This window comes from Culex pipiens, chromosome 1 (genome assembly GCF_016801865.2).
Source record: "Culex pipiens pallens isolate TS chromosome 1, TS_CPP_V2, whole genome shotgun sequence".
In the NCBI taxonomy this organism is placed as follows: domain Eukaryota; kingdom Metazoa; phylum Arthropoda; class Insecta; order Diptera; family Culicidae; genus Culex; species Culex pipiens.
Window position 1 is genome coordinate 104137684 of NC_068937.1, and position 27623 is coordinate 104165306.

Below are 27623 nucleotides of genomic sequence, written 5' to 3' on the forward strand. Positions count from 1 at the left end.
CGCGTCCTAAGCACACACACACGAGCTCACATCTGGCAATGATTAGCCGGGGCCAGTGCAGGGTGGGAAAAGCCGCACAGTTTCTGCACCGACCACCTCGAGCATCTGGTTGGGGATTCGATTCATTAATAATCTGGCCCGAACCCCCGACGAGTGATTTACCCTCTGAACAATATCGAGACGAGAGCATTGAACGGGACTTTCCTGTGATACGACTCAATTGGAGACATTGAATGTGAGCCAAGTATTGTTGAGATTGCGTATAGATTTAGTTTTATTGTAAATATGTGAGAGTAGGTACGACTTTAGAACCATTTGAGTCAAGTCCTGATTCACGACCTACTTTTTCCACTTCGTTAGATCATTGGATATTAATGTATGGGTAATTCTCTACCAACTCTACCTAACCTGATGTTAGGAACAATGTTTTCTTAGACAAGAAAAAATAATAAAATACTTGTTGGCACCGATGGATTGCACGCAAGAGGTTGCCAGCTTGCATACAAGTCGTCAACCAGATCCGTCAAAACAAAACCAAAACAAACATTCATTAGTTCATAAAATCTAATCCCAGTTAGTTGTTTGCTCGAGGTTTAGGATTAAAAACTATGAATTGTAAGTTCAGCCTAATTAATTAATTGAATTCTTATTAATAAAATCTATTTGCAGTTTGAGCTGCATGAATGCTGCTCCAAAAACGTAGTGCCTCCTAATTAGCATCCGAACATTCTCAAAAATTCATAAGAGAACGGATCTAACCTCAAATGCAGTGACTGGCCGGAAAGATCCATTCTGCAAAGGTACGACGATAACCGTACAGGATGGTGAAAGTTAAACTTGGTGCCCGTGCGTATGACACCCAAGGTGAGGAAGATCAATCTCGTTGGTTGTTGATTGCCGATTACGGGGTTGAACGCCGGCAAGATGCGGCTGCGGAAAGCTGTTCTACGAAGATCGTACGTGAAGGACCTTCAATGGACCAGGTTCGGAGGGCCATAAGAGAGGAGTACGATCGACGGATGAAGGTGCTGCAGCTGGAATTTGCTTTGAAAGCGGAAGAACTTGAAAAAGAGTTCGATATGCGAAGAACAATGATCATCGAAGCCCATCTTCAAGCAAAAGAAGAGGACTTCAAGAAGGAGGACGAGTCCGAGTCGATCAAAAAAGACTTCTCGGAAGCAGGAGGTTTTCATGTAGAGAATCAAGAATTTTGCGGTGGGAGTGTTTCCGAGATGTGCCTAAGCCGAAAAGGGCTGGGACATTGGCAAGCAGGCTGGTTTCCTGAGAAGCGGCTGAAGATTGGATTTACGTTTAGCGGTCAACAGTTTGGGTCGCGGCAGGATCTCAACCACCCCCAAAGTGTGAAAATTAGGCGCTGGATTTTCAGTTGGAAACGTGTCAGGAAGAAATGTCACCACCTGACTTCTCTCAACGGTCAATTGTTCCGGAAACAGGCAGGAAGATTAGCAAAACTCACTGGACGTGTGGCAGGATGTCGGCGGTGCTTACATTTGTTGGTAAATCCGGTTCAGATACTTCACCGGATGTTACGGGCTGGGGTGTTGGCACCGATGGATTGCACGCAAGAGGTTGCCAGCTTGCATACAAGTCGTCAACCAGATCCGTCAAAACAAAACCAAAACAAACATTCATTAGTTCATAAAATCTAATCCCAGTTAGTTGTTTGCTCGAGGTTTAGGATTAAAAACTATGAATTGTAAGTTCAGCCTAATTAATTAATTGAATTCTTATTAATAAAATCTATTTGCAGTTTGAGCTGCATGAATGCTGCTCCAAAAACGTAGTGCCTCCTAATTAGCATCCGAACAATACTATCTCGCACCCCCTATTCGATTTACTGAAAAACTCACTTTTTTCTAATCTAATCTAATCAGACCCTAGTGCAGCCAATCTTTCGAAGGGATCCTGGAAAGTGCCTTAGGTTAGATTACGCCTAGCACTCGAAAACGAAGTTGACTTTATAGCTGTCGGCCACCATTGCTAGTACCAACCACTAGTGTCTTCCTTTTTATCTACAAGGACTTCGCCGCCCTGGGCTCCTAAGTGTATGAAAGTATGGCACGGAGCGACGGCGCCGAATACCCATATTTACACAAAGAATTTTAGAGCGCCCGCCGCGGGATTCGAACCGGCGACCTCTGGATTGGAGTCCAGTGCGCGGTCCGATTGATCCACACGGGCGGGACAGCCTAGCACTCTTCTTGTCATTTATTAACATTTGTAGTGGGCCATTGCATTAGAATGCATTGAAACATCACAAGCGTTAAAGCGGCCAGGCCTACTGCGTAAAGCCGTATCGCAGAGACATGTTCGCCATGAAATTTCCTACAAGCATTGGTTTTGCTGGAAAAATGGGCTACCCTAAATTAAATGAGCATTTCTGAAAAAAATTTCGAAAAAATGCGATTTTTCGACCTAAATCAGCCTGGGAGAAGCCAAAAACTTGATGATTTCAGCATAATACACACCAGATTGAACCAGTTTTTGTAGTGATTCCAAGCGATTTTAGAAAATTTGTTCAAAAAAGTGACTTTTTTTCAGTAAATCGAATAGGGGGTGCGAGAAAGTATTTTATTATTTTTCTTGTCTAAAAAAAGTTTTGAAAAAGTTACTTTTTGCGTTTTTTTTTAGTTTCGTCGTCCGTGTCTGTCGCGGGTGACCATGAACGGCCATGATCAACGACGACCAACTTTTTCAAAACTTTTTTTCGTAAAATCGCGATAACTCGTGACGTTTATAAGCAAACCTCTTATGTGTATATATCAAAATGTTTGTAAATGTCTGCTCTACAACTTTGTAGAACATTTTTACACTCTAAAAAATAACCCTGCAAAGTTAGAAAAACACGAAATTTTAAAATTGAAAATTTTGTTCTAACTGAAAAAATACCCTTTCTGGGTCAATGTAGATGTAGAAAAAAATTTACAGTCGAGTAACGAAAAATGGCAGAGTTTTTAAAACTTTTTAAGAGTTTTTTTGCGATGAAAAATACGTTTTTTTCGGAATTCTGAGTACGCCATCAAATTGGGCGTACAATTTCACATAAAGTCCCTTTGACACCAAATTTCTATCTCATCACCGTTTTAGGCTGCAAATTATTGAAAAACACCTCTTTTTTCGCATGTTCAAAAATGGAATGGGTCGTACCGCCCCTCCGTCACGAGATATCAAAAAACGGACCTCGGGTTCGTGATCAGGGACAAAAGTTACCCCTTAGGACAAAGTTTCGCGCAAATCGAGAGGGGTCGGGGCAACTGCTGTGTGGGTTGGCGGAGAATTACCCTTATCTCAATTGTAAAAAATCATCAAAAAATATTTTTTCATTTAATTTTTGATCTTTAAAAAGCATTGGAAAGAAGAACTCTTTAAATTTTTGAAAAAAAAAATTGGGTTGAAAGTTTGACTTGTTTTATGTAAATGTGCCAATGTTTTAAAAAATGTAATTTTTTCAGGGGTCAACTTTGGTTGTGTTTTATTTTAACATTTCCTTTATTTTAGGTAAAAATAAGTATGCAGTAGTTTTTATGTTGTACACGACTATGCCTCTACGCTTTTTTTTATTTCAATGATAATAGTATCATGAATTTTGACTGTGTAAATACTCTTAAATGTTTATGTCGACATCTTTGAAAGAAGGCCATTAAAATACAAGAAGAGCGATTCCTTCAATTTCTTAGATTTTTAAATCAAATAATTAATTTGGCTTTGATTTTATGAGAAATTTTTCTTTAGAAAAAAAAGTTGGGCCATACAAATATACTTTGAATTTTATCAGCTGTCCATACAAAAATGATTTCAACATGTTCAAAAATCTGTATCTTGTACACGATTTTTTATGATCGATTTAATAATTTCAGCAAAACGGTAGGTAGGTATCAATAAAAAGTTATTTTTAGGTACTGAAAATGCATTTTTTTGAGCTGTGTTACACAAGATTCATTTGGCAGATCAGCGTATTTTAATTTTCGGAAAATTCTAAAATAAAAATCCAATTTAAAACCATCAAGAACTGCCCACTTGTTTTCATAGAGTACCCACCTACTAGTTATTGATTGAAAAAATGTGACTTTTTCCAGCAGGTGTTTTGATCAAGCTTGACAAACTCAAAAATATGAGTTTCCAGGATACCGGATTTTTGTTAACTTAAGAGAAAACTTAAAATTAGAAAATACATTATTTGCACATTGCTGAATGCTCATGAATGAATGATAGCATTTTACTGTTGAATGATTCATAAACAAACTTTTTTAAAATATCTCTAGTATCATCTCAGTTCATGTATGGCACGACATTTTGAAGAATAAAATGTTTTCAAATCCGAATAATTAAATCAAAATCTGCATTATTCCAAAAAAAAAAATCATAAATAATAAATTTCATGGCAATTTGTTCTAAATAACCTCAAGATGTTTACCAAAAAAGATTATTTTTATTTCCATCAAACGTTTTACAGTTTTGTTAGGTAATATTGAAATCTATTCTAAAATCGAATGATGAACAGAAATCTTAATCTTGCCGACTGGATTTCACCATGGTGCCTCAGCCCAAGTTGCCTAGAAATTGATAATTGGGAGCAGAACCAATTCCACCTGAACTAGATTCTCACCACAGGGACAGGGAAAGGAATTTGGAAGACGGCAAGTGTTGATGACTTTTTAAGGGGATAAGGGAAAATCTCCACGGTATCCCCAAATAGGTTTCGCTTGGAGTTTGGACGGTGAAAAAAGTTGTAGAGCATTACATTTCCAATAAGAATCTCACTTTTGGTTACATTTGGGTGGAAGTAGCATACGGTGCAGAACAAACCGTAAGAAAATTGTGGTTTTCATACGTTTTTCGATTTTTCCCATGAAAACTTCTCCTTCGAATATTTTTGGGTAAATGTTGACCAATTTGGCAGAGTCCTAAAATAGTCAACATTTTGTATTGACAGACATCCAATTATCAGTGGAGCGTAGGATACAAGAATGTTCATATTCTTAATTAATTCAATATCACAAACCAACGTAGACAGCAACAACATATGTTAGCGGGAGATAACCTCACGCCGAACCCGTTAGAGATAATCCAATTTCTTGAAGCACGCTGCTGCTGTTGCTGGCCGCACCATGTGACACCAACCCTTTCATGTGGTCGTGTCGGCATCTATTGGGTGTCCTCCTTGTCGAGATGCTGTTCAATTTCCGGAAAACATCTTCCCCCTGATGATGGTCCTCCCCCCCCGCAAAGCTAAAACTTTCTTGCCCAGGATGAATGAATATCTGAAGAAATTAAGCTGACAGACAGGGCAAAACACCAAGATTCCCTCTCAACAGCTGCTCTTCACAGCCTTCCAGCTGGAGAAGGTTTGCATATGCTGCTGCAGGAAGGGGGGCACACAGCGTATAAAAGGTTGATTAAATTTTAATTGAAGATAATTGATTGCTTTGGTTTTTTTTTGCGTTTCATTATCTTCCCTTTTTCCGCCTTTTTGCACATCTAGCCAGGGGTCCTTCCTCCGTTTGGTCGGTTCTGCTGGTGATAAAGCGAACACGAAGAAGTGCTGAATCTGGGGGGATAATTCGCTTAATTGGTCTATTGTTCCGATATGTCGGTTCGATCAGGGCCGGCGAGAAAAGTCCGTTTTAACGGTCATTAAGGGAGGGACGATGCGAGTGTCCGAGAGATTACTGGACGGCTTGCTGATTGCACTGGTGCCGGGCAAAATCGGGGAAGCCTACTTTTTGGGACACCCGAAGGTATTGGTTTGAGTGGTCTTGATTACGAGACCGGCAGGGTTAGGACTGCTGACTTACTGATCGGACGGATTAAGAGTGATGAAGTACTTTTTTGATTTTGGGAGTAACTTTTAAGAGATTCCTGCATTAAACTGAAAAAAACGTACCATGCGATTTGAACGCGTTGTTCGTAGTTCCTAATTTCATGAACGCTGTAATTTGAACGTGTAATGTGAAAGCAAAGCTATCATAGAATGTTGCAAGACCTAGATAACAATTTCGGCAGCGTTTCTTCCCTGTGGGTGTAGCACCTCATTATCATTTCGGAAACGTTTTTCAATCACATATTTTCACTTCAACGACTCCCCCTGTCAAACATCCCGCACAGCAAACATAATACAGCACGTCCTCACATTCTCAAATTTCAACCCACAGCTTCCACCCCCTCAGAAACGACCTGTCATTCCGTAAATCCTAATTTTCACACCCATGTCCCGTGTCCTACCGCGTTATTTCGTCAGGACATTAGCCCAGGTGGGGAGCGCACCCACCACCGGGGAAAATTGCAGGATCGTGACCAAACTAGCAAACCCGTCCTGAATGGCCCACCCCCGCGCAAGGAAGAGACCCAATTTCCGCCCGCCAATAATGGTCGCAATCGCAACACAAGCCTGCTTACACAACACTCCGGGCGGGATTTGCACGGAGGAAAATTTAATTAGACCAGTTCGAATCGCCGGAGGCTTCACCGCTGCAAGCGCGTGGATCGGCACTGACCGCCGGTGAATGGATACAATCGGGCGGAGGTTGCTCCTTAATTAACCGGGCGCGCGTTGTTGGTTGAAAGTTGATGGAGCGCAAAAAGTGGACCTCGAAACATGTTGGGAAAGTGGGGGGAATGCACTGTGAAAGAAGAATTGGAAAAGTTGTCATATGAGCTCATAGCTACACCCAGAACTGGGCATCGGCATACGAGAGGATAAAGAGCACGATTCGGTAGTAAAATGGTACTGTGTGCGGACGGAGAGGATAAATCCCGAAATTACCGAGAGTACTTTACTCATGGGTTCATTTACAAAAAAAAGTTCATCTATAAAAAAAAGTACCGGTACCGAGACTCGAACCCAAGACCTTTGGCATATTGAACCGTGCCTTTGCCGTATGGGCCACCATGGTTTGGTGACTAAGTGGCGTTCATGTGTCCATATAAGCCACTCAATAGGATGAACTGTTCCAATGAAAGAATGAACACGCAAGAGGACTATACTCTCGCAAAATGGCACTTTCCTCACGTTTCTTTTCGTGAGGACTATCCCCTCGTTCTCTAACTTTGGGTGTAGATCTTTTTCGGATCTTAATCTTCAGTTCTATTCGGATAAGACTATCCTTGCCTTCTCCCTGTTCTCTGGTTGTTCCCGAGCAAAAACGTTGTTGACACTATACTGAGTAATGCTCTAGAATTTCACAAAAAAAAACTTATAACCTAAAAAAAGCTTTTCCATACAATTCTCCATACAATTATTGCCAAAACGGGCATGTGAATATTCGAAAATGTTTATCTTGAGAAAGTATTTTTTTTTAAATAAAGTACAAATTTTGGCTTAAATGGTTCTTTTAATGTTTCATTTGAATAATTTACAATAATTTTTTGGTTTAACTAAGTTTATTAAATTGTAATATTTTTTATTTAATGTGAGGTTAAGTTAATAAAAAAGTCCTAAGTTTGATCAAAATTCATTAGAAATTGTTTTTTTTTTCTCATAAAAATATATTTTTGACTGTCAAAAAAAAACATGAATAAATGTTCTTTTGATAATGATACAGTAAACAAAATGTGTATATTCGGAAGGTTGAATATAAGTTCTTTATGGTATACCTCACCTCAATTTTGACTGAAAAAGTGACATTACACCAGAAAAGTGATAAAATTACAAATTTTCAGAGGTAAAATTAAACATTTTTTCTGACATAGAAGATTTACCCATTTCCAGATTTCATATAACCAAGATTTTTTTTACTGTGTATGAATCTGTTTCAAACTTATAACATAGAAACTAATTTTAGCTGTTTTTAGTGTCAATTTGTCGAAAGAATCCAATAATGCAGTCCGATTTCAATTTCGAACTCATTTGACAAAAAGTACATGAAAGTTTCAAAGCATTGTTGAAAACTACATCTTGATGTACTTTGAACACTTCTCTACCAAGCTCAGCATGATTGCATACCATTCTGTTTGTATTTAATTTTTTTTTTTTAATTTTTTTTTTTGCAAAACAGCTGTCGATGACACCCCAGTTTTCGGGTTTCTGGGAAAAATCCCCCCCCTCCCTTTTTTTTTACTTTTGATCTCAAAAAGTCGAATTCCGAAAAAAAAATTCTTCAATTTTTTAATGTAATTAATGGGGACGTAGCGCTTGAGTTTAGGATGGTGCTCAATCATTTTTTTTTTCGATAAATCGATGCCTCTGTGCTCTCTTATAATAACTAGATAGGAAAACCAGCAAGCTTAGTACAATAGAGCACAGAGGCATCGAAATGTTAACATTTGTTTGAAATTTAAAAATATTTGATAAAAGATAAAAAAAGATATGCAAAAAATATTTTTAAAGGTTAAAACATTTGGTTACAATTCTTTTTTCTTTTCTTTGTTGATTAGACTGCAGGCTGCTTTTGCAAAAATAAATGAGTTTTTCGCTTTTCACTCAATAAAAAAAAATCTGAAATGTTTTTCAGAAGGTTACGTTTATTTCTATCGATTTTGACATTATTTTTATTGAAAAGAAAAGAATGTTTCACGAAAAAAATCACATTGCAAATCGAACCAGATATATTAAGTTGAAAAATCAAAGAAAATGAATTATTTTTCACAAAATTTTACTTTAAAGAGCAGACCGACCAATAAAGTGAAAAAATAAAATCATAGATTAAAATAATGATTTGATAGTATGTTGATATAGAAAATTAAAAATTGTTCAAAAAAATTACAAAAAAAACTGTAGCTTGAGAAACGGTGCACTTTATCAAAAAACAAAAATGTGTAATTCTCCGCCAACTCACACAGCAGTTGCCCCGATTCCTCTTCGATTTGCGTGAAACTTTGTCCTAAGGGGTAACTTTTGTCCCTGATCACGAATCCGAGGTCCGTTTTTTTATATCTCGTGATGGAGGACTTTTTTTTCGTAAAATTGCGATAACTTGTGATGGTTACAAGCAAACCCCTTATGTTTGTATATCATTTTTTTTTTTTTTGGTAATTGTCTGCTCTACAACTTTGTAGAACATTATTGCAATCTAAAAAAATATCCGTGCAAAGTAAGAAAAAAACAGAAATTTTAAAATGAAAAATTTTGCTCTAAATGAAAAAATGACCCTTCCAGGTTAATGTAGATTCGAAGAGTACCGTAAACTGGGGTGACTTTGATAGCCCGGGGTGACATTGATAGAAATTTGATTTGGCCACTAATTTTGATACATCCAATGTAACAGTCACATTTTTGCATATATGTTCGATAATAAGCTATCCCTTAATGCTTACATACTCAAAATTCTCAAAAATGTTTAGATATTAATTTGACGGGCATTTGAAAAACCTATCAAAGTCACCCCGGGCTATCAAAGTCACCCCAGTTTACGGTACTTTAAATTTCCCTTAAAATGACATGTTCCAAATTTATTTACAGTTGAGTAACGGATAATGGCAGAGTTTTCAAAACTTTCCTAGTGTTTTTAGAAGAAAAATAGGGTTTTTTCGGAATTTTGATTACGTCATCAAATCGGGCGTCCAATTTTACACAAAAGTTCCTTTGACACCATATTTTTATCTCATCACCGTTTCAGGCTGCAAATTATTGAAAAACACCTCGTTTTTCGCATGTTCAAAAATTAAAGGGATCGTACCACCTCTCCATCACGAGATATCAATAAAACGGAACTTGGATTCGTGATCAGGGATAAAAAATACCCCTAAGGACCAAATTTTAAAGCTTCACGCAAATCGAAGCGGGGTCGGGGCACAACTTTTCCTGAGAATTACCCAAATGCAAGGTATTTTTTAATTGCAAATTTTATTTAGCATATCACAATGATTTTTTAACAATATTTCAGATCTTTCCATAAATCACATTAAAAAATCATTTCTTCGGTGCTAGATTCTGCACCATTCTAATGTCTAGCGCAAAAGATGCCATATTATTCCCTTACAACATAAAACCCGATTTAATCCATCTACAGGTAAATAGAGCCTATCAAACAACATTAAGAAGTAAAACAGCTAAATAAGAGCACTTGGTTTTAGTAGCGTAATTTTACAAAAAAAAATGTATTTTATAATTATTTTTAGAAATAAATAGAGGATTCTACACAGCTAAAAAAATAGTAATCCAGCTGCGTGTAAAAGGCCAGGGTGTAATATAAACATTGCATTTTTTATGCAATTTTATGTGATTTTACACTCTGAAATATGTAGCCCATCAGTATTGGAAACCTCACAGCAAATAAAGTAGTAATCCAGCTGCGTGTAAAAGGACTGGGTTTAAAATAAATTTTGCATTATTTTATGAAATTCTATGTAATATTACACACATATGTAGCTCATCAGTATGGGAAACCTACTTGACCGAAATGTCAAGTTCATATATGCGTTTATTCTATCCAATTGTCATCGGTCTGATAGCCAAGCGGGCTAAGGCGCCAGTCCTTACTGTTGGTGCTGGGTTTGAATCCCGTCGGTTGCAACTTTTTTTTGTGTGTTGCAAAAATTGTACATGCAGTGTGTAATATTAAGTGTTTATTTTGACGAAGGTGATGTGCATGCTTTTGCATGCGATTTTACCATCGGATGTTTTGCTCTGTAACATTCCTTAAAAATATTCAATAAAAATATTGGAAAAATAATCAGGGTACACAGTCTTCGGTGCAAGTCTATGATCCAGATAAGAAAAGCAATGTATCGATAGTGCACCTTGCGTTGTATATTAATTAGCCAGAAGATACACTTTCACGCGCAGTGTAAATGCGTTGGCCTTTAAGATTCGACTTGACGACTTGTCGATCTATCGAACGAGTCTGGGACTTCGAATTTGATGTTCAGTATACAAATCTTTATAAAACCCAAAAATGAATGAAAAAGTGATTAAAATAAGACGTAAATCACTAAAATGGCACTAAATCTCTGGAAATAATAGCTTTTAAATTTTGGGCACAATCAGTTTATGGCGCAAGCTTTTGAAAAACTTTTGTTGGAAATTGAGTTATTTTAATTTGAATGAGTTTTCTGTTAAATATAAAAAAATATCTATTGCGATGCAAAATAAACAAACATGAATTTGACAAAACACTCACTAGCACTCAGAGATATTTGATAGATCCGCACCAAACTAGCAGCCAAATTTTAATCGGAAGAGCATCTGTATTTAGCAATGTGAAAGCACGAGTCTCACTTAACAGAACCTACAAGGGAAGAAGGATGCGTGGACATACCGTACCGTACGCTCCAGGTCAGTCATGGTGTAATGTGTGTTTTGAGCGAGATAATAATTTGAGCTACTTGAATTATTGCAAAAAGATGTGTTATCTGACTCGAACTCGCATTAACCAAGTATTGGCGACATCGTAATATCAACTAGTTTTTATTAAGTTATTATTATGTAGTGGTTCTTCACACGGGCGAAAAAATTAATTCGACTGATTAGTGCGCGCTCTGCAGCACCCCGCTGTTCGTCACACAAATCCGCCGCTTAGTCCACGTCCAAGCGCCGTAAGGCATCGACCAGGTGAGCCTCCGTGGTAATTGACTGGCAGCACTTCCAGCCGGGTCAATCTTGTGTGCGAATGTGCGATACTTTTTGTTTTTGTTGTCGGATCGCTTTGGCAGCGGATAATTAAGTGCCGCTCATGAATTAAAGATTTTCCTCCGATAGATACGGCCGAGACTCGTTAGTCCTAAGGTAGTCTACCTGCGACTAAGTGAAGTGTAGTCGGTTCCGTTGGACACCTCCCCCCCCCCCCTTCCGTACAACTGAATGTCATTGATACCGTTTGGGCCTGCGATAGACCTGCTGGCTAGGCTGAAGGATACCACCAGGCAAGAGGCTGTCTACTGTTGGCGGGGGGAGAACGATGTCTGGTGTGAATCGTCCAGTGTGAGCGATGATTTCTTAACTAATGACCCCCCCGTTACTGGTTGGTGAGACCGGCAGATGGAAAACATTAGGAATTCAGCAGCTCAACGGTGAGGTTGAAAAATGACCTTCGATTAGCAGTAGCTATTATGATGGTGAAGGTGAGAAACTAGGTCGAGAGTATCGCGTATTTGGATCACGTGTCCTCAGTTAGAAGGTAGAGTGACCTAACTGAACTTGGAATAGTCTTTGGTTTGGGTGTATCGAATAGATATCTCTTGTCACTTTTACAATATCCAGCAGCAATATCATATTCCGAACTTTGTAAACTCTAAACTCAAAAGTGTTAACTGACGTGTAAATTGACAGGACAAAAGCAGCAAGCACCGTTTATGACATGTTCCCATTTCTGCACACCCGTGTCTCAACTCAAGCATCGATTTCCGTTTCCTGCTGTTGTGAGAGCATCTTTCAGACAAGAAAAAAAAAAGCTGTCCGGTACAAGTTAACAATAGAAGGAGGCAAAAATTGTGTTGAAACACATTTCAAATGGATTTGTCCTCCCCTGTGGATCCTATTACAATTCCGACACGAGTCCAGTCGGTCATTCTGCAGAAGATGGCCTTCATCACGTGTAGTTAAAAGTTTTGTCAGCAGTCCTGGCACGACAATTTTCACGGGGAGCAAATTTTGAAATATGATCTCGAACTCCGGCAGGGCATTTTCCCCCCACCGGAAGTGACCTTCCCTGCTTGTGTCGACACACACACACCTTCACCCTGAAATCATAACCGCTCAGGTCGCTGAACACCAAAACCCCGGTTCCAAGGACTCACATTTATCACATTTTTTTTCGGTAGTGCCGGCAACAACAACAACAACGGCAGCAACTGTCACGTCACTTGATCGTGTCATTTGTCTCTTTTCCTTACTCATCCGTGACGGTTTAAGTGCCGCGATGGTGGCAGTGTAGTGTTACAGCTAGTTTGACCCAGTGAAAGCTTACGCGTTGCGCGTCCCAAAATAGGTGACCTTACTCTACTGGCAAACCGGGTGTGGAGAGTTTGGATGGTGACTAAACAAGACAGCCTGTCATGCCGGTAACTGTTCCGTCAATTTGACACGCGGTGTGGCGCGGTTCCTGGGTGAGATGATTTAATTTTGTCTAGCCTAGCGACCCGATTGGGGACTGGGCCGATTGGCAGAAAATCGTTCGGCAGAATGAAGTTTGACAGAACGCTAAACCGCAGAAAAGGTTAAAAAGCAGATTTTTTTGCCAAAAAAGCATGTCATGTTTTTAGGAGTTTTTTAGTATTATATGTTTGTTTAGAATTTTGAGTATTTTGCACATAGTTAATTTCAGGTAATGCTTGAAATTCTTCTAAATACTTTATCTAATCTTATCTAAAACTCGAAGAGATCCTAGATAAAATTTAAATTCATCTGCAAACATTTATTTTAAAAAAAATTGGTGGCCAAACATGTCATCGCTAAAATTTCAAAGTTATCCCAGTTTTAGTGAAAAAAACTATTTTTTTCCCGTTTTCGTCATTTTCCCATTTTTGCGCGTGACGCGTCGAAAATCAGTTTTTATTTTCCAAAAAACGTATATCAGAATATTGAAAACATAACTTTACCTTTTTTTGATATGTAATGTAAAATTTCCCGAGGAATCAGGTAAAAATATTTTCAGAACTAGGCTCTTTGATCCCGAGACAAAACAGCATTTTATGTTTTCATACGACCTTTTCAAATGTAAGGCTAGATATTTGAAACTTCTAACTATTTTTACTTAAAAGCCTTTCTTATACCCTTTCATTAACGTCCAAGGCAGCTATGATCGGTTGAAATGGCGTTGAGTTATAATTTTTGAAAAAAAGTGATTTTTGCGAAAATCGACGAAAATGGCCATTTTTCGGACCACCCTAACACGGCGTAGGTCACCCTAATGGCCAAACAAAAAACTACGGGTCTAAATATTTCGGCCAAGAGACCCCCAGAAAAATTTTGAGCCCGATCGGAGAACTTTTTTTCGAATCATGCTGTTTTCGTGGGGAATTGCTGTATAAATATATTTTAAAAACTTTAAATATTTTAAAAACTTGATATTCTTGTAACTCTTCAATTCTTAAAATAATTTGAAATGTTTTATATTATTTTGTGACATAAAAAAAACTTAAAATATAACTTAGAATAACTTGAAATATTAGCGATACAAATAATACTTAAAATATCTATGATGCTTGAAAACATTGAAAAAATTGAATTATTTTAAAACTTTAAAAACCATAATTTTTTTAAAAAACTTTAAAAACTTTAAAAACCTTAAAATTTTTAAAAACTTTAAGAACTTTAAAAACTTTAAAAACTTTAAAAACTTTAAAAACTTTAAAAACTTTAAAAACTTTAAAAACTTTAAAAACTTTAAAAACTTTAAAAACTTTAAAAACTTTAAAAACTTTAAAAACTTTAAAAACTTTAAAAACTTTAAAAACTTTAAAAACTTTAAAAACTTTAATCTAATCTAATCTAATCTAATCGAACACAAGCGCAGCCAGTCCGAAGAAAGCATCCGGGAAGAACTTATGGTTAGATTACGCCTCAAGTTCTTTCTTGTCAATATTAATGATTGCAGTACTTTCGAGAAACCCCGAAGTGTATTACACTCACTAAAGCGGCCCGGCCTACTGCGTTGCATTAACCGCAAGAGACAGAATCATCAGGGGAAGAAGAAGAAGTGAGGACATACCGTACCAACCACTTCGAGTTATTTATAGAATATGGTGTGTGGTGTGTGTAGGGGAATCGTTGGGAGAGGGATTGTTGTATTATTTAGTAAACGACCTTGTGACATTATTTCACCACTACGGATTAATTCACTCAAGGGGTGTCAACCTCTCGGTGGCCGAGTGGCTAGAGCATCTGATTACCAATTCAAAGGTGTGAGTTCGAATCCCACCTGATTCCATGCGTTTTTTGTTCATTTTCAAAGTTCAATTATGGTCGAATAATTTCAAGGAGACCGGTCGGGAATCGAACCCGGAACCTTCCGCTTATGAGGCGGGGGCCGTAGCCATTAAGCCACGGGCCGGTCTTAAAAACTTTAAAAACTTTAAAAACTTTAAAAACTTTAAAAACTTTTAAAACTTTAAAAACTTTAAAAACTTTAAAAACTTTAAAAACTTTAAAAACTTTAAAAACTTTAAAAACATTAAAAACTTTAAAAACTTTAAAAACTTTAAAAACTTTAAAAACTTTAAAAACTTTAAAAACTTTAAAAACTTTAAAAACTTTAAAAACTTTAAAAACTTTAAAAACTTTAAAAACTTTAAAAACTTTAAAAACTTTAAAAACTTTAAAAACTTTAAAAACTTTAAAAACTTTAAAAACTTTAAAAACTTTAAAAACTTTAAAAACTTTAAAAACTTTAAAAACTTTAAAAACTTTAAAAACTTTAAAAACTTTAAAAACTTTAAAAACTTTAAAAACTTTAAAAACTTTAAAAACTTTAAAAACTTTAAAAACTTTAAAAACTTTAAAAACTTTAAAAACTTTAAAAACTTTAAAAACATTAAAAACTTTAAAAACTTTAAAAACTTTAAAAACTTTAAAAACTTTAAAAACTTTAAAAACTTTAAAAACTTTAAAAACTTTAAAAACTTTAAAAACTTCAAAAACTTTAAAAACTTTAAAAACTTTAAAAACTTCAAAAACTTTAAAAACTTTAAAAACTTTAAAAACTTTAAAAACTTTAAAAACTTTAAAAACTTTAAAACTTTAAAAACTTTAAAAACTTTTAAAACTTTAAAAACTTTAAAAACTTTAAAAACTTTAAAAACTTTAAAAACTTTAAAAACTTTAAAAACTTTAAAAACTTTAAAAACTCTAAAAACTTTAAAAACCTTAAAAAACTTTAAAAACTTTAAAAACTTTAAAAACTTTAAAAACTTTAAAAACTTTAAAAACTTTAAAAACTTTAAAAACTTTAAAAACTTTAAAAACTTTAAAAACTTTAAAAACTTTAAAAACTTTAAAAACTTTAAAAACTTTAAAAACTTTAAAAACTTTAAAAACTTTAAAAACTTTAAAAACTTTAAAAACTTTAAAAACTTTAAAAACTTTAAAAACTTTAAAACTTTAAAATCTTTAAAAACTTTTAAAACTTTAAAAACTTTAAAAACTTTAAAAACTTTAAAAACTTTAAAAACTTTAAAAACTCTAAAAACTTTAAAAACTTTAAAAACTTTAAAAACCTTAAAAAATTTAAAAACTTTAAAAACTTTAAAAACTTTAAAAACTTTAAAAACTTTAAAAACTTTAAAAACTTTAAAAACTCTAAAAACTTTAAAAACTTTAAAAACCTTAAAAAATTTAAAAACTTTAAAAACTTTTTTTGTTCACGATTGTCCACGCTTCATACAAAAAAGATTTTTTTTTTTGTATGGACAATTGTCCACGAGGGGGGTGGGGGAGTTTATGGATGGTCCCTAAAGTTTTTTTACTAGGGTGATAAACGATTTTTTTTTTAAATTCTCGGGGATACCTTCTGACACGAATCCTTCGGTAAAATTGAGCATTTGTGCCAATTTTGAGCCAAATCGGTTAAGCTTGAATGTTTCTTGACCTATTTTTTTTTCGATTCCCGATGTTGAGTTGCTACCCTGCACACTTAATTTTTTTTACCGAAATCGGTAAAGTTTACCGAATTTTCAACAGCTGAACAGTCCGGTAAACTGAAAATTACTGATTTGGTACAAACTTACCGAAATTCGGTAATAAAGTTAATTATTGTTCATCGTACAACCAAAATTCGGTGAAATTTTGTTCATATTGACAGATGGTTTATCGATCTAAACTTTTACCGATTTTAAAACAACCGAATTCGGTACAAAAAAATCTAAGAGCGTGAATTTAAAAAGTTACTTTGAAAATTCTACTTGAGAGACCAAATTTTGTAAATCGTTCAAAAAGTGTAAGAAGATATACAGAAAATAATTCTTGACAGTTTCACCTCTGGCCATCGAACCGGGCTTTCAAAATAACTCGAACAAAAAACCCGCACGCCTGAGGAAATGCTAGAGGAAGCCGCCGGCAGGGTCAGTAACCTAAAAATAGTACCAACACATCATCTCTAGCTGTGGTGGGAGTCTGCGGTGTCACGTGACACTGTATTTCGGAACACTATCCGAAATATGCCTGGCGCGAAAGCAGTGAACTAGACCGCGGCCGCGACCACGGATTTGTTTTAGAGCGGTGAACGCGCTCGCGAAGCGGAAACTGACCAAGGTCAGGGTTAATCGATGACTTGGGAAACACGGGGTGGCAAACAAGTAAAGATCTTGTGGGAGGGGGCGGCACGTGTTGTTTGGTTTTGTAGCAGAGTTGTTTTGGTTGAACAATTTTTGTTTTTTTTTCGCTTTGAAAAAATAAAACACAAATCTATTTATCCGAAACTCAAAAACTCCAATCCAGATAAACGCCATTTCATCTAACTTTCGAGAACACTTCGTATTCCACTTCCAAGACCCAGAAATCGGTGCCCTCAAGCAATCGGACCGTCGGCCTACGAGCGATAAGCACACAGCAGTGTAAAATTTCATAATGACGTCAGTGCCTGAAGGATCGACCCACGACGGCCTGCCGTCGCTGATAATTCCGCGAAGATGCAGAAGAAAGAAGCGAAGGCGACTTCCAAGGTAACTCTCCCCATCGAACACACCCAGAGCGTCCGATGGACAGTACCGTTAAATGGTTGATTTTTGGCATATTTTAAGAAAGAACGAATAGGGCGAAAATAGGAGCTCGTAGGGCGGAAATAGGTCCATGTTGCCAAATTGTGCTAAAATCAAACTGTAAATATTTTCCCAAACTTGCCCCACCTTACTGTTTCTAAAAGGATATCGCCAGCGCACACGAGTGGGCAAAAACAAGTTGAACTTGAGATGATGGCTCCTTGTGCGCCCGGTTTGCTTTGCAGAGTTGTGCTGGCGAAAAAAAAAAGTGGTTTCTTTGCGTCTTCCTTGAATCCGTCGACGTCACCTTCGACAAGATTCTTCATCGTGGGCCCTCTTTTTCTCTCCGGTTTCGCGAGATATCTCAAGCTTGTTTGTTTATTTGTTCGGGGTGGTTGCGATTGGAATAAAGATTAGGTCGTCGATGATATTTAGCGCCCAAGGATCCGATGATACCGAGAGGCGCCGCATTTTCTTGCGAGCTAATTAAAATTCACCTGATGGGAAGAAAACACAAGTGGGCGATCTTTGGTTTTTGTGGTGATGACGTAAAGATCCTTTCGTGGTATTTATTTTCATTTAGTATCTTTAGATTCCCAAGAAGGGTTTTATTTTATCTTAGCCGTGAGCGATTAGTGGCTAATAAAAGAATTCCAAAAAAAAGTTTGACCGTTTTTCTTGTTACTACTTTACCAAATCTAATAGCACAGAAGACTGAACTTGCAACGAATCCATACCTGAAATGAAAGAAAAGGAAAGAGTCTATAAGTACATATGCATAGATATTTACTGCGTAAATGTTCCGAGAAAGCCGGAAATAGAAAAAAAAAAGTCTGAAACAATGCCAACACATTAACGGAGACTAAATAAATTGGAAGAATTCTATATTTGTATGAATTCCATTCTTAATTAATCGATCGTCAATCGTACAATCGTCACAGAAAATAGATATTTTAGATAATGATAAATTGAAAATCTTGGAAAATTTTACACAATATATCTTGGCTTGATTTTTTAGGTACCGTCATAAGGGGTGACAGTGGGTCTGGGGTGAGATTGGGTCAACAGGGTGTAATATCAAAAAAAAAATTCCAGCACAGCAATTTTGCAATTTGTTTCGGGGTCCTAGACAACTCCTCAAAGTTTGGGAACGATTGGTTTAGTCCTCACTTTGCGCAAAGCGATTCAATTTTCTATGGAAAACATTTTTTTAATTTTTTTTATTCATAAAATTCATGTTTCCCGAAGAGAGTATAGTGCTAGCTTGCCCCTAATAAAGACACAGCGTCTTCAAAATTCGTCTAAAACGTGTTTTTTTCTCTAAAATCACGTAAACGACCAGTTTTGAACAAGCTGTATCTTTTTTACGGGCAAGCTAGCAGCATACTCTCTTCGGGAAAGCTGTAGAGCACCTCAGTACAGCAATTCAATTTCAATTCGGTTTTATTTGTGAATAATCAAGTTACAATGAGTTCATTTAGGTACACAACAGAGTTTTGGTGTTCCTTTCAGCTGTGTTTTACATCGTAATTCAATCGAAAAATTATAACTTATAACTATGGAATAGACAAGAGTAAGAAAAAGTTTTCAAAAAACTTACAGAAAGTGCAATGGGAAAAGGATAGATAGAGAGACAGCTTAAAACTAGATCACAGACAAAAATAATCAATTATAGATGTGCTTGATCATCAGCTCCCCAAGGGCCAGGAATTGTTCCGCCTTATTCCGGCAGCTCCGAAACCGCGTCATCATCTCCCCCGCGAGAGCAAAGAACTCCGGCAGGGTAAAGAGATCTTCCCCGGTGACTTCTTGCTGGGCCGCATTGCCGTTACCGGCAGCGACCACGCTGGCGAACGAACGCCCCCAACCAGGAGGGAACACTGAGTTTTCCGCTGGAATCGTACGCTGTCCAGCTGCAGGAACGGCTGCGCTCGTACTTCGCTGAGGAGAGTGGGACGCTGCTGCTTTCTTTTTCTTTTTTCCTGCTCCTCGAGGTTGGCCTTGCGCGCGACGCATCCGCGGTAGTTACCGGTATGGTTGCCGTCACAGTTCGCGCACTTTACGCGCGGCTTGGTTTGTTCCGCGTTTTCCCCCAAGTCCGCCTTTCGTGGCAGTGCGCACGCCTCCGAGATGTGTGACTCACCGCACTTCACGCAGCGGGGCCGGAGGTTGCAGTTCCGCGAGCCGTGGCCGAATTTCTGGCAACGGTGGCATTGCGCTACGTCCGTCGGGTTCTTGGAGTAAAACCGCCAGTTTACCCAAAAACCGTCCAACGTCTTAGTCCGCCGCAGGTCTTGGATCTTGACGGTACCGCGGTCGAAGTACAACAGGTACAGGGTATGCGTACCCGTGACTGTTGTCTTTCGCGAGAGAACTTTTATCTCCCGTGGCTTTATTCCGGCGTTCGAGAGGTGTCGCTTCAGGTCGGCGATCGGACGGTCTTGGTAACCCTGCAAGACGACCTTAACAGGGGGCTTCTCTGGGTCTTATGTGTAGAAGTTGAAGTTGCTACGCTTCAGTTCTTCAAGCACCAGGTCGAAATCATTTCTGTTCAGTGTGATCACTTGCACTGCCGACTTACCGATTTTCAAACAATATCCGAGGCCTTCCAGCAACTCGTCAACATCGTCCGCCAACGTGTCCAAAACAAAAATTGGAGGTGGTCTTCGTTCCGTTGGAGAATTGTTCTTTTTTGACGTCGGCACTTTTTTCCGTGCACGACCATCATCGTCGTCGTCGTCGTCGGTAGTGCTGCTACCGTCGGTGTTGTTGTTGTTGTTTTCTTCGTCGTCGCTCAGCATCTGGAACTCGTTCCTGATGGGGATGTTGGCGGATGTTGATGTGCCGCTGGTCGTGGCACCGGAAGTACCGGAACGGGTTCGCACTGGTGATCTCGGAACATATCCGGGATGTAGTAACTTTTTGTCGATTCCTTCTGCGCTCACTCTCCCCTGCGCGATGGCGGTCGACACGGCGTTGGTTTGTTCACCTTTTTGCACACGGCCGGTAGACGAACTTCGCGGGTTTTTCGAGGCCGCACTCGAACTGCCACGGCCACGGCCGGCCCTTGGCATGCTGTTGGAGCAAACTTGCGGCTAATCACGGTAAACTACGGCGAAAAAAATCGAAAAAACGATGGAGCACTGAGCACTTGACTGCTGCTTGCTCTCGTGCGTACACGGAGGTGGTACAGCATAAAACGTAAATTTTACAAATATCAATAAAAAAAAAAGTTTTTTCCCATGGAAAATTGAATCGCTTTGCGCAAAGTGAGGACTAAACCAATTGTTCTCCAACTTTGAGAAATTGTTTAGGACCCGAAAAGGAACTGAAAAATTTCTTTGCTCACTATTTTTTTTCCATACAACCATATTACACCCTTAACCTCATACAAAAATGCTGAAATTTGTATGACCAAATCTCACCCCCAGACCCAATGTCACCCCTGATGACGGTACATAAAAATAAGTAACTAAAATTTTGTAAATTTTGAGCCAATCGCTATTATTCGATGAAGTTTGTATGCACAGTAAAAAACAAGCTTGTAATACTGTATCTAAGAATGAGTACATCATTTATTTCATGAAAGATGTGTAATTTTCCATCTAAAATGTGTAAATTTACCAATTTTGCATTGTAACTCCAGTTTGTCAGTTTAAATTGAGGTAATATCATAAAAAAGGTAATATTTAATATTTTATTTTATACCTACCAAATTTACACAATGTTTAACTACGTGAGAAAATTCGCAAAACTGTATGGAAAAAGCGAAAATTTTGAAATTTCACCGGTGGCGTAAAAACTTTGTCCCAGACCGAATCAAACCCGAATTAACTCTGTCGAGTTAGTAGCGCCTAGTTTTTTCTCTTGAATAAATATCAGTCTTTTCCAAATTTTAGATGAAAATCTAGTTTGAGGAGGCTTTCAAACGGCTTTCTACATCAATATTTTCACTTTAAAATTTATTCTCTTCCCCAGAATACCATTCCCCAAAATGTCATTCCTTAGAAATCCATTCGCCATTCCGCAGAATGAATCAATCCCCAGAACTGTTTGCTGTTGTTATTTTTTTCAAAAGAAGGGTAAATTTTTATGAGAAACAATAATGAAACTCATAGAGATTTTCTAATCTTTTTGGTAAATTCAAAATTTAAAATCTTAAAAAAAAAGGTTGAATCTCTATGTTGTTCATAGATATTGTAAGAAAACACCCTTCATTATATCTTCAAATTGTATATAAAAGAGGGATGTATCTCTATGAGTTGTGCTCTCGTAAAAATTACCCCTTCTGTTTTTAGACCATATCTTCAAATTTAAAAGAAGGTAAATCTATAGCTCTATAAAACAAAAATCAAAAAACAAAAACATTCGGGAATCGGATCTCGATTTGCGTGAAACTTTATCCTAAAGGGTAACTTTTGTCCCTGATCTCGAATCCGAGCTCCATTTTTCGATATTTTGTGACGGAGGGGCGGTACGACCCCTTCCATTTTTTGAGCATGCGAAAAAGACCTGTTTTTCAATAATTTAAAAAAAACACACACAAAAAAGTTTAGATACTCTGCCGTTTTTCGTTACTCAACTGTAAATTTTTTTGGGACATGTCATTTTAAGGGAAATTCAATATAATTTTCATATCTTCATTAACCCAGAAGGGTATTTTTTTCATCTAGATCAAAATTATTCATTTTATTTTTAAGATTTTTTTCTGACTTTGCAGGTTTATTTTTTAGAGTGTAACAATGTTCAACAAAGTTTTGAAAAAGTTACTTTTTGCGTTTCTCTTTGTTTCGTCGTTCGTGTCTGTCGCGGGTGACGATGAACGGCCATGATCAAAGACGACCAACTTTTTCAAAACTTTTATTTTCGTAAAACCGCGATAACTCGTGATGTTTATAAGCAAACCCCTTATGTTTAAATATCAAAGTTTGTGTAATTGTCTGCTCTACAACTTTGTTATACATTGTTACAATCTAAAAAATTACCCTGCAAAGTTATAAAAAAACACAAAATTTTCAAATTAATCCTTTTGTTCTAAATGAAAAAATGACCCTTCTGGGTTAATGTAGATTCGAAAAGTACATAAAATTTCCCTTGAAATGACATGGTGAAGAATCGCTCAGCACCCAAAATGACAGAATTTTCTCTAGGAACTTATGTTTTCAGCAAAGTTACCTTAAGATGTCCCCACCACAACCTTTTAAACAGAATCAAGTTGCATTGATAAGAATTTGAGAAATTGATAAAAACGTAAAACATCACAGATCATCCGATTTTTAAAATTCAAAAGAACTGAGAGCTTCAAGGAATTCAAGAATATATGGAATTCTAGAGATTCATATTGTCTAAGAGATTTCTATAATTGTATAAAGAACTAAGAGTTAAGAGTTTTTAAGAATTTAAAAAGATCAATGATTAAAGATTGAATGTTTGAGCTATTCGAAGGACTGATCACTTTCGCTTCCAAATGAAATTTGATACAGCACGATTTCAAGCTATCAACCAATGCACACATCTCAGACAACCTGATACTGCCATCGCTATCTGCCACGACCTCCATAATCCGTTCCGCATTGACCTCCGCGGAGCGTTCGATCGGAATATAACGGACGAATCGAAATTCGTTGTTAGCTCAGCCGCTCGCGAACCAGCCATCGTCGTGAATGGGACAATTTATGGCTGTCCAATAAATTATTTCCGTCTGCCATTATCTTTACTTCTTTATATACCCGATGACATAATCGGCCACTTTTCACCCACCCCTCTCCGTCCCAGGGATCCAAGGAAAATGCTGGAAAAATGTCGCTCTATTATTTGATTTTGGTGTGCTGCCCCCGGAACCGGTCACAACGGGGTGGGGGGTAATCCTTTACGCCCTTCACCGGATGACCCACGCCCCTTAGTCCGGAATGACCCCCGAATATTTGGACATTCGTGTAACGCTGGGTACTTGATTGCATTTTTTAAGTTTGATTCTACATGTTCATGTTAATATATTTTAGTTGGAATTTGGAAGGATTACTTTCATAACCCGAGGTTTAAGGGATATCTTGCTTCGCATTCCCGTCCGAAAACTCCATCTATATCCTATTTTCATAGAGAGCACCCCCGGATTATTGGGCAGTAAAATATAACGAGCGTCCATTATCGAGCGTGTCCTTGCCTTCGCTGCAGGCGGTTTTTCGCCGTTGCTGGCTTCTGGCTTCTGACATGCTTCTGCGTATTCGCGTACACTGAAGGATCTTCAAGCTCTTTCTTTCTTTCCTTCGCGGTACAGGAAGTATCGACGGATGTGTCCCTGAGAATTGTGTCTCCCTTTCTTTCTTCACCGACTTCTCCACGACTCTTTTGTCGTACTCTTCGCGTCCGTTGCAACCGGCATGCAAATTAATTGAAAAAAGTTGGAAAACTGGAATTTTATCTTGCCCCAACATCGAGCTTCTTGTTAATGAGCTTACTTTGGCCAAAAATGGTCTCAAAACCGCCACCGCCGTCACAACTCTCGGAAAGAGCTTTTGTTTATATCTGGTATTGTGCTGTACGCAACAACTTCTTCACGTTCTTCTTCTTCTTGAAAGAAGAGAACCATGTCTGCCTGAACCGGTACTTATATGGCCATATCGTCAACGGCGTCGTCGTCGTCGTAGTTGTCGCACAGAAAATTGCCCCGAGGCAATTACGTCGACGGTTGGTGTAGGACGTACAGCCTTAGGAGACCTTATCAACGGACGGACCTTACCCTCGGAGGACTCGAAAGAAATTACTGGCTCTTCCTTGTGAGTCTTCGTCGTCGTGACGCCAGTCCGAAATGGCTAGCTAGCGTAGAAAGAGTGTATGTCCTTGAGTGTTGCAGGATAACACAGGCTGATTAGTTTGCGCTCCTTGGAGAGTTGTGCAAATTGTAAGGACGCAGCGGTAACGGTACGAGCTTGAAATTTAATCAGCGAAAGGTCGAACGGGACGATAATTGAACGAAAAATGGAAATATGATGGTATTATGGGGCACTCTTTGCTTTGTTTAAGCTCCTAATGAGGTTTGGGATTAGTCTTCATAATGCGGAAAAGGTTTTTGAATGCTTTTAAAACCTGACTCGCAGTACTAACGTCATAATTCGAATTCCCGGACGCTTCGAAACCCGGACACCTCATCTTGTTTTATCAATTATTTGGATATAAGTTCGCATTATGGATGTCAAAACTGTGTTATTTGATGAATTCCAACATCAACTTTCATTTGAAGTTTGTTTGAACGCTGTAGTTAATGCCAAAACAATTAAATACAACAAAATTATAAGTTTACCAAAAATGCAAACATTTCACTTGAAATATTTCATAGGCGTTCGAAGCACCGGGAAGGCAAAGCAGAAATTTATGGTTTCGATTTCCTCAAATTCTAGCAAATTTTTATATAAAGTATCGATTGTTTTGATGTTAACAGCTTATTTGAGACCTAAAGAATGCCATTCACTAACATTTCAGTCCAAATTTGTGCGATTCATAAGTAAAATCGAGTGTCCGGAATTCGAAGCAAAAGTGTCCGGATTTCGGATCAGCTTTCATCAGTGTCCGGGATTCGAAGTACAACAAGTCATTTTAATTTTAAAATTCTGATGAAAAATTGTTAGAAAAGACATATTTTGCATGCATTTTCTTGAAACTGACTGTTTATACTACATCCTGATGATATTTCTACATTTCCAACTTATTACATGAGTTTTTGCCAGCTATAACATAAATGATATGCTACTAAGTGTCCAGATTTCGAATCATGACGTTATCAAGAATCGACCCAAGACCCTGGGCTTATCGAACCGCGCTTTTGCCATGTCGGCCACCATGGTTCGATGGCGCAAGTGACGATCATTTTTCAAAATAAGCCTCTCAATCGGATGAGCTGTTGCAATGAACGAATGAACACGATTTGTTGTTGTTGTAAGCGCGAGAGGTCTATACTCGTACAAAATAGTACCTACTCTCCTCTCGTTTCAATTCGGAAGGACTATCCGCTCGGTCTAGAACTGTGGGTGTAGCAAATTAAAATTTAATTTTAACTGAACAGGTATCGTTTTCCATTATATTTAAATAGTGTACATGACTCATTTCTGAAAATATTGTTTTCAAAAAGTTCAGCAAATTTCCAATAAAGTTACCTAAGAGACATTTAAGATTGGACCTCTGGTTGCTGAAATACATCGAATAAAATAAACAAGAAACAAGAAAATTTAAGGTTCTTAAGCGTCATTCAAACAATCCCACATTTTCTAATCCCAATATCTCAGCAAAGGCCAAATTTTCAATGTTAAAAAGTGAAACATTTGTGCATTTTTATGATCTTTTCGAGAAAAAAAAATTGGAATCAAGACTAACATTTTAAAAGCGTTAACTATACAATATTACGCCCATTTAAAATGTTTTTTTAATGTGTTCTTCTTCTTCAAATAAACTTAAACTCATTTTTTTACAGTTTGCCTGCTTTATTTGGTTGCAGAAACGTCAGCGTGCGAATTTCATGAAGGGTCATGAAATTTTTAGTTTTTAATTTGATTGAAAAAGAAATAAAAAATGTATACAAATTTATACACATTTTGATCAGAATAAGCTTCACCGTCTTCAACAAACAAACTCGCCATTTTTGACAGTTTGCCTGCTTTATTTGTTTGCAGAAACGTCAGCGTGCATACATTTTGCTTTGTTTGCGAGTTTGACAAACTGTCAAACACGAAAAAGAGCGAGTTTGTTTGTATGTTTGCCATAGTCTAATACAGTATGGCCCATAAAAAAATGCGACATATGCACTTTTTCACAGAAAAAGTGGTGCCATTCTTGAATGTATTTAACAATCTGATTTTTTATGTATTATGGTGTTAGTTTAGTATGTTTTGAAGATATCATCATGATCGTTTTTTGCAGTTCACCAAAATTGTGTACAGGCTGTCTACAATTATGAATGTATTTTTGGAACAATATTTACCCTAATTAAATACCTTATATTTCAATAACGAAACAGTTTAAAATATCCAACAATGTGCCAAAAGCATCGTTAGAAGTCCCTCTTAAATACGCCCAATCAATAAAGTTTTTTAAATTTGTTAAAATTGGCAATTTGAGTGAAAAATGCCATTTTGGTTATTATTTTGTGTGATTCTGTCAACATAAATCAATAACTTAAAACCGCTGTCGATGGCTCAAAAGCGTGCCCAGCAGCTCTATATTGTTAAAAGTCACATTAGGGCATCTGTTAGTATCAATAACCATCATGAGTGGCATTTGTTTTTTTCGTTGAAACATTGCAGGCTCAAAAAAATCCCAAAAATTGATGCATTTTCAGAATCGGCATATTTTCGAAAAGTTCACTATTTTACTATAACTGGTAAAAAGAATGCGTAAAATTCGGTGGAACTAATTCTTACAGCTCTCAAAAACAGTAACCTTGAAGGCTGTTTACTTTTTAGTCCATAAAAATACCATAATAGGCTATCCAGATCGACCAACATGAAAAAAAGTATGTTTTTCTTTATATGGCCTGGGCGTGGAGCAAATTGGAAAATTATAAATTTCAATGAGTTGTAACTTATTTTATGCTAAGGGAATGGTTTTAAATGCATTTATTGTTTGTTTTGAACCTATTTAACATGTACACATGCTGCATACATCATAAATAGTAAAAATAGTCCCGATATTCACCTAATAACAATGTCGCATTTTTTTATGGGCCATACTGTACCTCCTTAAGTAAATGTGTATTTTTTTCATTTAGGCTTTTGTAGCCTTTAACGCCAATTTGTGACTACAAAAATTATATTTTAATTCAAAAAACTTTTTCTAATGAATTTTATAAATTTTGACGCTTTTTTTTTAAAACGAAGTTGACTTTATAGCTGTCGGCCACCATTGCTAGTACCAACCACTAGTGTCTTCCTTTTATCTACAAGGACTTCGCCGCCCTGGGCTCCTAAGTGTATGAAAGTATGGCACGGAGCGACGGCGCCGAATACCCATATTTACACAAAGAATTTTAGAGCGCCCGCCGCGGG

General features: G+C 37.2%; 2 protein-coding genes across 13 annotated transcripts in view; both read left to right on the top strand.

The window, feature by feature from the left end:
* LOC120426217 (putative thiamine transporter SLC35F3) overlaps positions 1 to 27623 on the top strand; it is a 169965-nt gene that overhangs the window by 43750 nt on the left and 98592 nt on the right. The gene's annotated exons all lie outside the window — the stretch shown is intronic.
* Positions 456 to 1825, top strand: LOC120430961 (uncharacterized). Its single transcript, XM_039596093.1, has 2 exons — positions 456 to 615; positions 670 to 1825. Exon 2 carries the CDS (start codon positions 822 to 824, stop codon positions 1668 to 1670), a length of 849 nt encoding a protein of 282 aa, XP_039452027.1. The 5' UTR covers positions 456 to 615; positions 670 to 821; the 3' UTR covers positions 1671 to 1825.

What these genes read in the sequence shown, in the direction of transcription:
- LOC120430961 (XM_039596093.1), top strand. Translation starts at nt 822, where the DNA reads ATGGTGAAAGTTAAACTTGGTGCCCGTGCGTATGACACCCAAGGTGAG.